The sequence below is a fragment of the Melanostigma gelatinosum genome, assembly GCF_949748355.1.
Source record: "Melanostigma gelatinosum genome assembly, chromosome: 4".
NCBI classification, from domain to species: Eukaryota; Metazoa; Chordata; class Actinopteri; order Perciformes; family Zoarcidae; genus Melanostigma; species Melanostigma gelatinosum.
In genome coordinates this window covers 30,341,573-30,354,668 of record NC_136637.1, presented here as the reverse complement: position 1 = coordinate 30,354,668, position 13,096 = coordinate 30,341,573, and the positions used below count along the sequence as shown (strand labels likewise).

At 43.6% G+C, this 13,096-nt stretch overlaps 1 protein-coding gene across 1 annotated transcript; it reads right to left on the bottom strand.

The window, feature by feature from the left end:
- Window positions 1–258: 258 nt before the first annotated feature.
- Window positions 259–5,130, bottom strand: rp2 (RP2 activator of ARL3 GTPase; the record flags this gene model as incomplete). Its single annotated transcript, XM_079266578.1, has 5 exons — window positions 259–989; window positions 1,081–1,166; window positions 1,336–1,450; window positions 2,551–3,219; window positions 4,963–5,130. The coding sequence occupies 5 exons, from the start codon at window positions 5,128–5,130 to the stop codon at window positions 906–908; spliced, it is 1,122 nt and encodes a 373-aa protein (XP_079122704.1). The 3' UTR covers window positions 259–905.
- Window positions 5,131–13,096: the final 7,966 nt, after the last annotated feature.

The window sequence follows — 13,096 nt, the reverse complement described above, 5'->3', positions numbered from 1 at the left end:
CACTTTGCTCCCGTGCTGGTTCTCCTGTCTGTTCTATCAACTCATCTACTGCAGAACACCAGTACTGTCTCTTTAAGATCCGTGTTTGTGCTGCTGACAGACGAGAGGACGGTTATTAAACACGGTGGTCGTAGTCCGTTGTTACGTTACGTTGGTTCACTCTTCAACACAGAATAACAGCACAGGTGTGAAGTCAGACTTTATGAAACTTTTACTAAAAAAAAAAAAAAAAAAGAACATACATTTTTGTGTCCACATACAAAAAAACAACAACATTCAGCAGAGTATAAAATACATTTTACAAAATAATAATGATCACGTGAGTTGGCTACGTCACAGAACTATAATACAAAGTTCACAGTGATGAACACGAGTTCATCGAGAAGAGAAACGAACGGTCACAGTTCAGCTTCTGCCTCAAAGAGAAGAGTAACCGTCTGCACACGCAGGCGCACACGCAGGCGCGCACGCAGGCGCGCACGCAGGCGCGCACACACACACACACGCAGGCGCGCACACACACACACACACACACACCCCCTTTAAGAAATAAAACATGACCTATAGATATATTACAATATATAAATGTATTTATATATATTATTTATATTTATATTTAGTTATATATATATATATATATAAATAAATATCATATAAATATATACACATTTACATGAATATAGATAAAATATTTTCCCATTCGTGTGCTCGTGTTCTTTCCGCTGCATCAACGGTTTCATATCAGAAAAACAAAGCTTTAAATTAAAATGAATTACATTTACAGCAAAGAGCTACATTCACAAATCGATACAAGCAACCGAATACATTCATAGAAATATAAATATTCACAGCACTGGACGGCGAGGCGTTCAGGGGAATCAGTTTGTTCGGATGCTCGGTTTCGCTCACAAGCCCATCTGCATGTCAGCGAAGTTGAAGAAGCTGTCGACATCTCGAGAGGACGAGTTTTTGTTATCAGAGACGAAGACCTGCAGAAGCAAGGAAACAGCAGACATCGTAGATTAGATGCATGTTGTGTGTGACGTGTAACACCAGAAGAAGAGGCTCAGTCGGGATCACCTTGGTGCCGCTGAACACGTCGCTGGCGATGCTCTTGCAGGCCTCCACCACTCCGTCTCCGTTCAGCTCCAGAGCGATGACCGGACCTTCAGAGGAGAGATTAAAGAACAAATAATCCTCAATCCTACAGAACACGTACTGTCTCTTTAAGGATCAGTGCTTTTCCTCTAACATTAAATGTGAATATGAAACGACTTGTCAGATAAGACCTCACACATCCGGCTGAGTTCCTGAGCAGCAGCAGCATGAACGTACCTTTCGTGTTCCACTCCTCCAGATCCTGCGCACTGCTCTGGAACACTCTCTTCACGTCTTCAGCTTTCATGGACACCTCCTTGGTCTGGATCAGCACGAAGCCTTTAGCGGTGGCCTGAACACACGGAGACACGCCTTCAATATGAAGCACTTCAAAGTATTTAACGAATCCTCCGTGTACGCACGCACACGCGCACGCACGCACGCGCACGCACACACGCACACACACACACACACACACACACACACACACACACACACACACAGACACACACACACACACCTCCCCCTCTCTCTATCGATCACACACACACACACACACACACACACACACACACACACACACACACACACACACACACACACACACACACACACACACACACACACACACACACACAGCAGAGGAACTGGATGCCTCTGAGATGCAGTAACGCTGAGTTTGAGCGTTTGGCAGTGACACAAAGATCACTGGAATGTTTCCGGAGCGTTGAAGAAGCTGAACAACAAGAAACACAACTTGAGGAACACTTATAGAATACTACATGGATTTATACGAAACTCCTAAAACAGACAGCGAGTCAGCGTTTTAAACTCAAAGCACATCAGAGACAAAAGATAAGATAAGATCTACTTTATTTGTATGACAGTGATGTAAACTTTAGTGATGATGCAACATTTAGCTGACAGACGATATTTGGTTTCTGTAAAAGTATTTTACCAAATTAGAGTTTCACTGGTCGGTTAAATGTATTAATGGCTCAAATAAAATGTGATAAATATGGAACTATATCGACTTTGTGCTGCTTCCTGTTCATCGTAACAGGAACATTAATGTGGAAGTGACCATATTAGGACTGAGGAGCGACGTAGAGACATGTATACGTCTCTGGTAGAGACCTGTCAATCACAGGTCTAGTGTCCCCTGGTGGACACTAGAGAGAATGCAGCTTTAACACATGAAGCTTTGGCTTCACTTAAAGAACCGGAGGTTGTCGCCTGGTTTCAACTGAGGAATGTGGATGTGGTTTCCTAATTATAGGTTCTAAAATGAAGATATGCAATTATTAGCAGATGAAAGAATTCAAGTCCCGGTGAAATGCGGTCTGAACTGTTGCTTGAACCAGTCGGTGCTCACTGGGCTTCATCTTTTGTTCCTTTCACATGAGACAGACACCAGCGGTGTCGGAGCAAGTGGAACCTCCTCACACTCACCTCGTCGATCAGCTTGCGGGCGTTGGCGGTGGCGTATTCTCCAGCGAAGAAGACGAAGAGGCAGGACTCCTCGCTGTCCTTTCGCCGCCCGCCCTTCGTCAAAGGCACGATGCTGCGTTCGGGGTTGCCGGAGATCCGAACCGACTTGAACTCGGACTCCGGGTCCGGGCCGGGCACCGAATCCAGAACGGCCGAGGCCTCCGGCAGCAGGCTCCAGTTGTTCTCCCCGGACACCGGCGTGAAGTCGTGCACGTTGCTCCAGTTGTTGTTGAAGATGCTGAGCCCGGCGTCCTTGAAGTGGAAGGCCAGCTCGGGGTAGAAGTACTGGAAGCAGCCGAACTTCATGCCCGTGGAGGACTCGATGATGGGCTGCGTGGCGCAGCACAGGAACACCTCCATCTTTTTACAGTCCCGCGTGCGGAACTGCTGGCAGGCGACGACGCACTTGACGTCCTTACAGTCCCTGAAGAACACGCTGCCCCTGGTGGGCCCGAGGACCACGCGGCAGTTCACGCAGTCGTCGATGGTGACGGCGGCCGAGTGGTCCAACACGTAGATGTCGCAGTTCTCGCACTCCTGGATGATGAACTGCTGGCCGTTCAGCTTGCCGGGCAGGCGGCCCACCGTCACGTCTCTGAGCCCCGTCAGCATGTAGTCTTTAGGGTCCACCTGAGCAGAGACACAACACAAGGACGGATTCAGAGGTTTGCACCTCATCCAACAACAGACGTGTGAAGCTTTATTACCAGTGGTGCAATGTAACCAAGTACATTTACAGAACTACATCATACTGTGCGTTTACGCTCATTCAATGACGTGAGCATAGTTAGTTGAACTTGTTATCTCACGTACAATAAACAGGACACAGAGGACACGCCCCCTCAATATTTGTCCAATAAAGAACATGAGAGGACTTTCAAACTCCTGTGCTGGAGTCGCCGGATATAAAAACAAAGGAAAGATGAAGCAACCAGGCGAGGAAAGTAACTCAGTACGTTCAAACGGTTTCCCTCCATCAGATGTGATCACGTGACCACCTGCAGCATCTCATCGAGCCGTTCTCACACGTGTTTCATGTGGTCGACCACAGTTTGACTCGTTACATCGAGTCAACGCGGACGTTCAGCAGCAGCAGCAGCAGCAGCCATGTTGTGGTCAGCTGTGAACTGTTGTAATCCAATAATGAGATAACAGAGTGAGAGCTGAGAGCGATGTCATCGTGCAGAACAACGAGCGCTGCATTAATACAGGAAACATGGGAATCTGATTATTTAGAGACGCCACAGATATGGAACTAAAGATTCACACACACACACACACACACGGAGGTCCTTCATTCATAACATTCAGGGTTCAGATTGAAGTGAAGGATTATTATTTCAAACTTGTAGAATTATAGTTTTTCTTCTAAATACTTGCTGCATTAACATACGTACTTATTGTATTTATTCGAACACGAGGAGCATTCTGTTTGTGTGTTTTGTTGTTGTTTCATACCTGGTGGAGTATTTCTTCAGTGTAGTTGTAGTACTTTTACTGCAGTAGAGGATCTGAATACTTCCTCCTTCTCCTCACTGTGTTCTGCTTCTGTTTCACTTTAATCTTTCACTGACATTACGTTTGGCTTCAGTGATATCTGGATTGTACACCGCGATATGAAACCCATACGTGTACATTTGCTTATTTAAAACATGTACATATAAGAGCGTGTGATTAAACATTAATGTTAATAATCATAGAACATGATTTTAAAAGCTCAAAGCTGATGTTTTTATATCTTTTAGCAGTTGATTTAAAATGCTATATGCTGCCAACATGCTTCAGTTATAGATTTAATATTAATATTAGTGTATTTACCGTGAGTCATTGCAGACATTTCATCTCTTTATATATTTATATGACATTATGTCTGCACAATGAATGTCAGCTCGTGAACAAACAGCTGCAGCAGCTTCACATGAAATCAGCAGAAACACAACGATCATGTGACGTCACTTTAACATGACTTATGAATGTGCAGATGAATTATCTTCATCATGTGACGTCACTTTAACATGACTTATGAATGCACAGATGAATTATCTTCATCATGTGACGTCACTTTAACATGACTTATGAATGTACAGATGAATTATCTTCATCATGTGACGTCACTTTAACATGACTTATGAATGTGCAGATGAATTATCTTCATCATGTGACGTCACTTTAACATGACTTATGAATGTGCAGATGAATTATCTTCATCATGTGACGTCACTTTAACATGACCTATGAATGTACAGATGAATTATCTTCATCATAACCTGCAGCAAAGACAAGGAAGCGATGTTCAGAAGGCGTGACACGGGTCAGACACACGGTCAGCATGATGATTGTTGTTGTTGTTGTTGTTGCTGTTGCTGTGGTTACCTTCTCCCGCTTGTCCCAGCTGTACTGCTTCGGAGCCTCCTCGCTGTTGTTGCCAAGGGGAACAGCGTGGCCCGCCGTCGTCGTGTCGACGGTCGTCGTCTGCTGCGTCCGCTCGTCTCCTGTCTCGGAGGACTTCCTCTTTGACTTCTTCGAGAAGAAACAGCCCATCGTGGAGTCTGTGCGGCCGGGAACGTGAAGCGGAGAGAAGAAGAAGATGAAGGAGCAGGAAGAGCAACACAGGAGCAGCAGGCGGTTCTTTAGGGACGAGCAACTCTTCTGTTTCACCCCCCCCCCTCTCTCTCTCTCTCTCTCTCTCTCTCCTCCACCACAGCGAGCTACAGCAGCCAATCACAGGGCGAGGATAGAGCGACGTGATGGCGTCACGGGTTGACGTAGAGGAGGCGTGTCCTCATGAGGCGTTTGGGTGAAAGAAGTAGAAAAGAGATTTCCGCAGTTTTTTATTTTATAGAAGGGTGTTGGTTTTATGGAAGCCCAGCACTGCCAGTGAAATACAATAATAAGAAGTGATAATTATGAGTTTCCATCTCAAAATTATAACTTTTATCTCATATGTATAATTCTTTATCTCATATTTAGAATTGAATGCAAGTGTGTGTGTTTTTAGCATTGATACGGTACGGAGACTATCGCGAAATAAACACAATCAAACACGGAACCAGTGCAACCGGACGTCAGATTAGCTTGCAATTTAAGCCACTAGGCCACTCTAATAATAGGTAATCCCCCATCATGCCTCTGGGAGAGATGCTCTTTCTGTACTTCCCCTTTTCATGATCTGTGTCATCACCTGACTTTAAAGGTTACGAGGTTCGTTTATTGTCATTACAACAGGGTTACGTAACAACTTGCAGCTAGTAGTCCCGGTGTGTTGGATAAGAATACAATAAAAACAAAACGGTGTTTTTATGTGGAGGATGAGTTCAGGAGACTCACCGTCTGAGGAAAGATGAATCTGGTGAGAACAGCAGCTGATGTTTCTGTATCGCTCTCCAGACGACATGTACGGTTCAAATACAAAAACACTGATGATGCTGAACTTGTGGAGTCGTGTTAAATGTCATCAAGTGCAATGCAGAAGAGCTCACGTTACCTCAGTTTCACCAGTGTGTAGAACTACGGTGGCCTTCAGGTAATGCAACAACATGACAGGAGACAACCTCCGGTTCTTTAAAGTTCTTCAGAGCTTCACGTCCTAAAGCTGCATTCTCTCTAGTGTCCACCAGGGGGCGACTCCTCTGGTTGTATAGAAGTCTATAGAAAATGACTCTACTTCTCTCTTGATTTATTACCTCAGTAAACATTGTAAACATGAGTTTATGTCTCAATCTCTAGTTTCAAGTCTTCTTCAATACAGCATGATGTTCATTTAGTACATTATGGTCCATTTAGAGTCACACAGACCATAAAGCAGGGGATGCTTTAGGGCGGGGCTACACGCTGATTGACAGGTCTCCACCAGAGACGTATACGGCGTCTCTACGTCACTCCTCCTCAGTCCATATATGGTCACTTCCTGTTCACTGGTTACAAAAAAAACAAGATGGCGCCGGCCAAATCGCCGAACTCGAGGCTTCAAAACATCCACAAACTGTTGAGAAAATTAGCTTATATACAGCTTTAATCAGCAATTAGCTTATATACAGCTTAATTAACAGCTAGTTTATATGCAGCTTTAAGTAGCAACTAGCTTATATACAGTTTAATTAACAGCTAGTTAATATGCAGCTTTAAGTAGCAATTGACTTATATACAGTTTAATTAATCACTAGCATATTTGTAGTTTTAATAACCATTAGTTTATATACAGCTCTATTAATCACTTATACAGTGCTCACAACACAGCAAGGCCAGAGAGAAGCAGGTGAAAGGTTACTTATTTAACTGCGACACAAGGAACAGGACGCCATCCTTAGAGAAGATAAGAAAGAGACAATGAGACAGTGAGACAACGCCCCAAGCTGAGCCCGGCTCTTCATACACACTCTTTCTTAGGACCTCTCGCCTCAAAATCTCACTCACACTGATGGAAACCAACGCCTACTGGGAGGGGCCAAGGTGGATGGACATCCACGGCCTCCATCCAGGCGCCATAACGTACAAACGTGCCACGCCTGCATCTTTGACTTTGGCCAATGTGTATCAAGGGGTGGAACCCCTATATTAAGTTTCACGCTGATGTGTTTAAGCGTGTCTCATGGTGAATCTCTGCGAAGTTCATCCATTAGCACCCAAGCTTGTTTTTGATAGCTGGGCTGAATGACTCTGTTGATAAATAAATCTATTGCTTTTGATTTAACTATACGCCTCTGAGAGCTTCTGTTTCATTCTTAAACCTGCTCTAAGTGTGAAAGACAGCTACAACACTTTTTTTTCACAACAATTTGGTGACCCCGACGTGATAGATATGATACGGAGCTTCGGGTTGGAATGTTAACAGACCTCTCTATCTGTGTTTCAGAAAACAAACTGCGAGTCTCCCTGGAGGCTGGGAGCCCTGGTATTTGCCACCAGGTCGTGCCTGCAGTTCGGGAACAGTCTGATAGTGTCGACACAACTAACAAGGTGAGCAGAAGCCTATTTGACTGAATTCTGCGTATTGTATTATAGTCATAAAACTAAATTAAATCCGACTGTCCGAACTGTAAGTATGACATAGTCATTAAAAGTATTGTAAAGAATAATCAACCGAGCAGCAGGGTTGTTCAGCCCAGCATTTGGGGTTTTTTGTACATATGCGTGCTTGTACATATGCGTGAATGGGTCCAGCAGAAGACGTTAGATAAAAGGCGAAAAATGACGTTTTTTGTGGCAGCGTAGAGTGAAGTAGTGTGAGACGCGGTCGCGCGCCTCTTCTGTCGCGGTCACGCGCCTCGCATGAAGCGCTCAAATTCCTGCCACAAATAAAGCGTCATCTTTAACGTAATTATAAGACGTCTTGGACTACGAAGAAATTGCATAACATGACGGGGATATATGTATATGTTATTGATGTCATTGATAAACTGTATTGAGAAAAAGTGACTGCGGAATTCCCGTATTAAGAGCATCGAGTCTTCGGACATTAACTCGTGAGTAGCGATCCAGTGAAAAATAATGTTACTTTGCTTAAAGTTTCCTCGACGGAGTTTCTGGACGAGAGCACAGAAGTTGATTATATCGGTGTGTTGTTAATGACGGACGAGATTAATGAAAATGGCCAGAACGTGTACAGGTCCAGAGATGACCTAGGATAAAAAGCAGTTAAATTGTATTGTAGACGTGCTACCCTGATGGAGTAGTGGTTAAAATAACGGTCTTCGACGCGGTAGGCCCGGGATCGGATCCCGGCTGTAACATTGTTTTTGACAATAAGCAGCGGCCGTGTGATGTATTAAAGAGCAGCGCTCTTTGATATGTGTGTAGGATAGGGACAGAATTGATTATAATTTGACTGATTGTTTGCTGAAAAAGCATTTGTTTTTCATTTGTATCGTGGTCGAGAGGTCAGCGGTACACAGTCTGTTTGATGAGGTTGAGAAAAAGAAAATTGCTGTTGGAATGTGATGAGTGTGTAAAAAGAGCTTGTGACTGATTTATGCTTAAAGAGACGGAAGCGTGTGTTTTGATTATCTAGTATGAATGCGGGTGACTATTTGCTGAGCTGTACGTTTTAACTTTTGTTTATTTGTTTGACTGTATTTCTAAAGATATTCCTTTACCGTATTTGTGATCTGTGCGCATTTAAAAATGGCAGTGTGTTGCAATTTTGTTTGAATGAAAGTGAATGTTTGAAGCGTAAATATGAGAGAGAGAGAGCTGAGAGCTGAGAGCTGAAGCCGAGTTGATTTGTGGCTGAAAGTTCGTGCGTTGTTTCAAAGTTTGGTGTCTAGAGCAGGAAAAACACACATTAGACACAGTCGTTGCACTCACACACACACATAAATCACTAGAATATGCTGAGAGACAGCTGAGGGTTAATATAAGTGTCAGTTTTACTGGCGTAGTTAAATTTATTGGAAAATTGTGTTCCTTAGGGATCGTTAGCAAAGTCTAATGCGGAAACACAGCAGCCACTATATTCAGCCAGACAGATGCTAAAATTAGGGAGTCAGCTAATTTAAAAATGCTGTAACAAAGCATCCATTCATTTAGTCAGACAAACGCTGGTGGGAAAATAAGGGAGGAAAAAGCTTTCCTGATAAGAAAGAACAGTGCGGCCTTAGATTGTGTCCGCTGCAAGGACAGAGAGAAGACAATTAAAAAGGTGGGGGCTTGGTGCACACTAGAGGCCTTATAAAACATTTAGTTACATCCATTGCATGTGTAATTAAAACATAGCATTTCACACCTAGCAGGGGTATATAGGGAGATTTGTAAATAACATATATTCATACACTGTTAAATAATATGCGTTATACTTGTAAAGCTATATTGCGGAGTTGTGAGGTCACTGTATGAAGGTTTAAAACGCCGAGAGGAGCACTCCGTCATCCTTTCGTACGACAGGAACAAATAAAGATCAGTGACCCTGAAAGTATCTGCTCGCTAAAAAACCCATCAGATTAGGGCAGAAAACTGCCATCTTAACGCAGGAACAGAGTGTTCTGCTTATCTATCCACACAGAGACTTCGAAATATGTTTAGAACATTACTGTTTTCGTCTTCTTCACCCTAAGTGTTAATAATAAAATAGATCATCATTTCACACACACACATTCCAGAGAAAGCAAGGTTGTGAACGAGGGCCAGTGTGAATTCAGAGAGCAAACATGTCAATTGAAGGCATAAGAGGAGGTTTGGCTCCCTCTGCTGGCACTTCACAACCTGGGAAGAAAAAAAAAATAAATAAAAGAAAAAACATTTGACATGCAATTTGGCTTTTCTATGGCCACTTCAGGAACTGCAACAAGAACAGTGGACAGGAGCTTTGGCTCCATCGTGTGGACATTTGGGAATACTGATTTCAGACTTTTATTGCCAGTGCAGAAGGCCGGAAACAACACAGGCTGGCGGATGGTACAAGATTTTCGACCAAACTATTAGCCACAACCTGCGTCATATCCAGTTCCAGATCCACATATTCCCTTAACAACCCACAGCCCATAGCCCACAGACAAAGCATCCTCCATCATGAAACACCTCAGCCCCTTTAGTTTGAACACAAGAAACAGAAGATGTGTTCACCATTCTCACGTAGACTCTGTCACATGCATCGGCACTTCAAGAATTGACTATTCATTCCCTTTTCCACCGAGATGTTTCTGAACAAAAAGAGGGATGTTAATGCAGTTTTGTATCAGAAAAAAGGGGGAGAAAGAGACTCATCAAAGAATCCTCCTAAGAGAAATTCACGTTTGGAGCTGCAAGAAAATCGAAAAGAGAAAAAGCACACATTGCCTATGAAACAGGAAGAATGTTGCTACAAAGGAGATGAAGGAAACACAGCATCCTATGCTGTGGTGAGACAATTCGAAGATATGGAACACACAACAGTAGCATCAGGTATCCTACCTCAACCAACATCTGCGCAGCTAGCAGAAGTCGAAGCGCTCATACAAGCCTTAATAATAGCAGAAGGAAAATCTGTAAACATCTTCACAGATTCTGCTTACGCACATGGAGCAGCTCACGTTGATGGGCCCATGTGGCGAAGAAGAGGATTCACGACATCAATGGACGCACCCATCAAACACAAGAAAGAAATCATGGCAATGGTGGAAGCTATGAGCCTACCAAACAGAGTGGCAATCATGAAATGCAAAGGACATGATGGCAAAGCAAGAACCAGAATAAGTATGGGAAACGACATGGCAGATGAAGCTGCTAAAGAAGAAGAGGATACAGACCAAAACAGATGGTTCTGAAAACAGCCATACAAGAACCAGAAATCACTGAAGAAACACTGATTGAGATACAGAAGAAGGCTGGACCATACGAATGGTCCGAATGGCAAAGAAGAGGAGCAACAAAAGGAGAAAGTGGACTTTGGAGATCCCATGATGGCAGAATTGTGTGTCTCACTGATATCAGAGGCACGCACGAAGGAAAGAAAGGAACATTGCAAAGAATGCAAGAACTGTGCCTCTTCTGCGACGAATGCACCACCTGTGGGGATCACAATGTGAAGAAACCGTACAAAACACCTATGGGCTCTTATCCTGTACCATCAGCCTGCTTCCAAGACATCAGCATGGACTTTACTCATCTTGGTAATGGTGGACAGATTCTCAAAGTGGGTGGAGGCAATCCCAACTAAAAGAGAAGACGCACAGACAGTAGTGAAGTGGCTGCAGACAGAGCTGATACTCCGATAATGGTTCACATTTCAGTAATAAGCATTTGCAGGTAGTAGATCTGGATCAGTGTATCATCCACAGTCACAAGGACTGGTAGAGAGGGCAAATCAGACGCTAAAATCGAAAAATAGCAAAGACATGTGTAGCATCAAAGCTGACATGGGTTAAAATTTTACCATTAGCTCTAATGGCAGTGAGGAGCGCAAAAGGAAATAAGACGCATCTTTCACCACATGAGTTAATGACAAGGAGGCAAATGCCTGGTCCTCCAAGAGACGGTAGTCATATACATAGATATACATAGATACATAGATGTACATATACTTAGATGTGCAGCAAGTTGAAATGAAGGCATATGTGACTGCATTAATCATTCTCACGGAGGCTCTCTCCAAACAGGTCCAGCGAACCAGTGCAGCTGACCAGGAAAAGGTAAAAATCTCATCCGAGAGGGTGACTGGGTCAGGGTCAAAGTTCATAAGAAAAGTGGACTGACCCCAGGTGGACAGGGCCGTACGAAGTGAAGGAGGTTACTTCACACTCGGTCCAAGTCATAGGTAAAGCAGGAGCACCTTGGCACCACCTGTCACACTGTGCCCCAGCACCTGAGCCGTCCAGACCTCTAGCAGAGGTCCGAGGTAATCTGACGCAAAATGCATAATTTGTTTTGTAATTTGTAATTTGACTTTTCAGCAACCACCAACAGGTGATCCAATTAGCTACAGGACATGGAAACGACAATGTTTGGTTAAATTGAATTGTTGATAATGCTATAAACAAAAACAAAATGAGTGGCTGTATAGCTTGTGCTGCAGCTAGACCAGCTAGGTTCACCGAACCAGCACCACTATATCCTGAATCTGACCCAACAGGATACGCATGCATGACAAATATGACTAAAATGGCTACTCCACCAAATTGCACTACTCTGGCATCCATATTTAAAGTACAAAACCTGACCCAACGCAGACGCAGACATATCTTAGCTAAAAGAGCAACTGCAGCTGAGTTCAGTCTGGACAAAGGTCCAACATACATAGATGCTATCGGAGTGCCCAGAGGAGTGCCTAATCAATACAAATTGGTATATCAAATTGCAGTAGGTTTTGAGAGTATCGCAAGTATTATTCCATGGATAACTGTGAATAAAAATGTTGATCGTATCAATTATGTGCATTACAATGTTCTTCGTTTGGCTAATCATACTAGGAATGCAATAGAGGGTCTGGCTGAGCAGCTGGCCCCACTTCCTTGATTTCTATGCAAAACAAAATGGCTTTGGAGCTTTTGCTCAATGTTTGGAGATCTGTGTTGCACTAACATCCCCAACAATACTGCGCCGGACGGTTCAGTCACAAAAGCACTGAATAGTCTGAAGGCACTGTCAAAAGAAATGCAGGAAGCATCAGGTGTGAATAATCCATTTGGAGATTGGATGGAAAACATGTTTGGAAAATGGAAGCACCTGATCTTGTCAATAGCAGTGTCAGTGGGTGTGTTCATTGCAATACTGGTCTCATGTGGATGTTGTATAATACCCTGTATTCGTTCTTTGGTTGGCCGTCCTATCACCACTGCCCTCTCCAAGGAACCATTACCACCCCCTCCTTATGGAGCTTACCCAGTAGGGGAAGAGCAGAACAGCCTGGTAGGGTCAGGAGAGGCAGAGGAAGACACCAGCGTGTGAACAGGGCAGGAAAGTAAAGAAAGTGACGTCCTTCAGACGTCAAGAGAGGGATTTGTTGAGAAAATTAGCTTATATACAGCTTTAATCAGCAATTAGCTTATATACAGCTTAATTAACAGCTAGTTTATATGCAGCTTTAAGTAGCAACTAG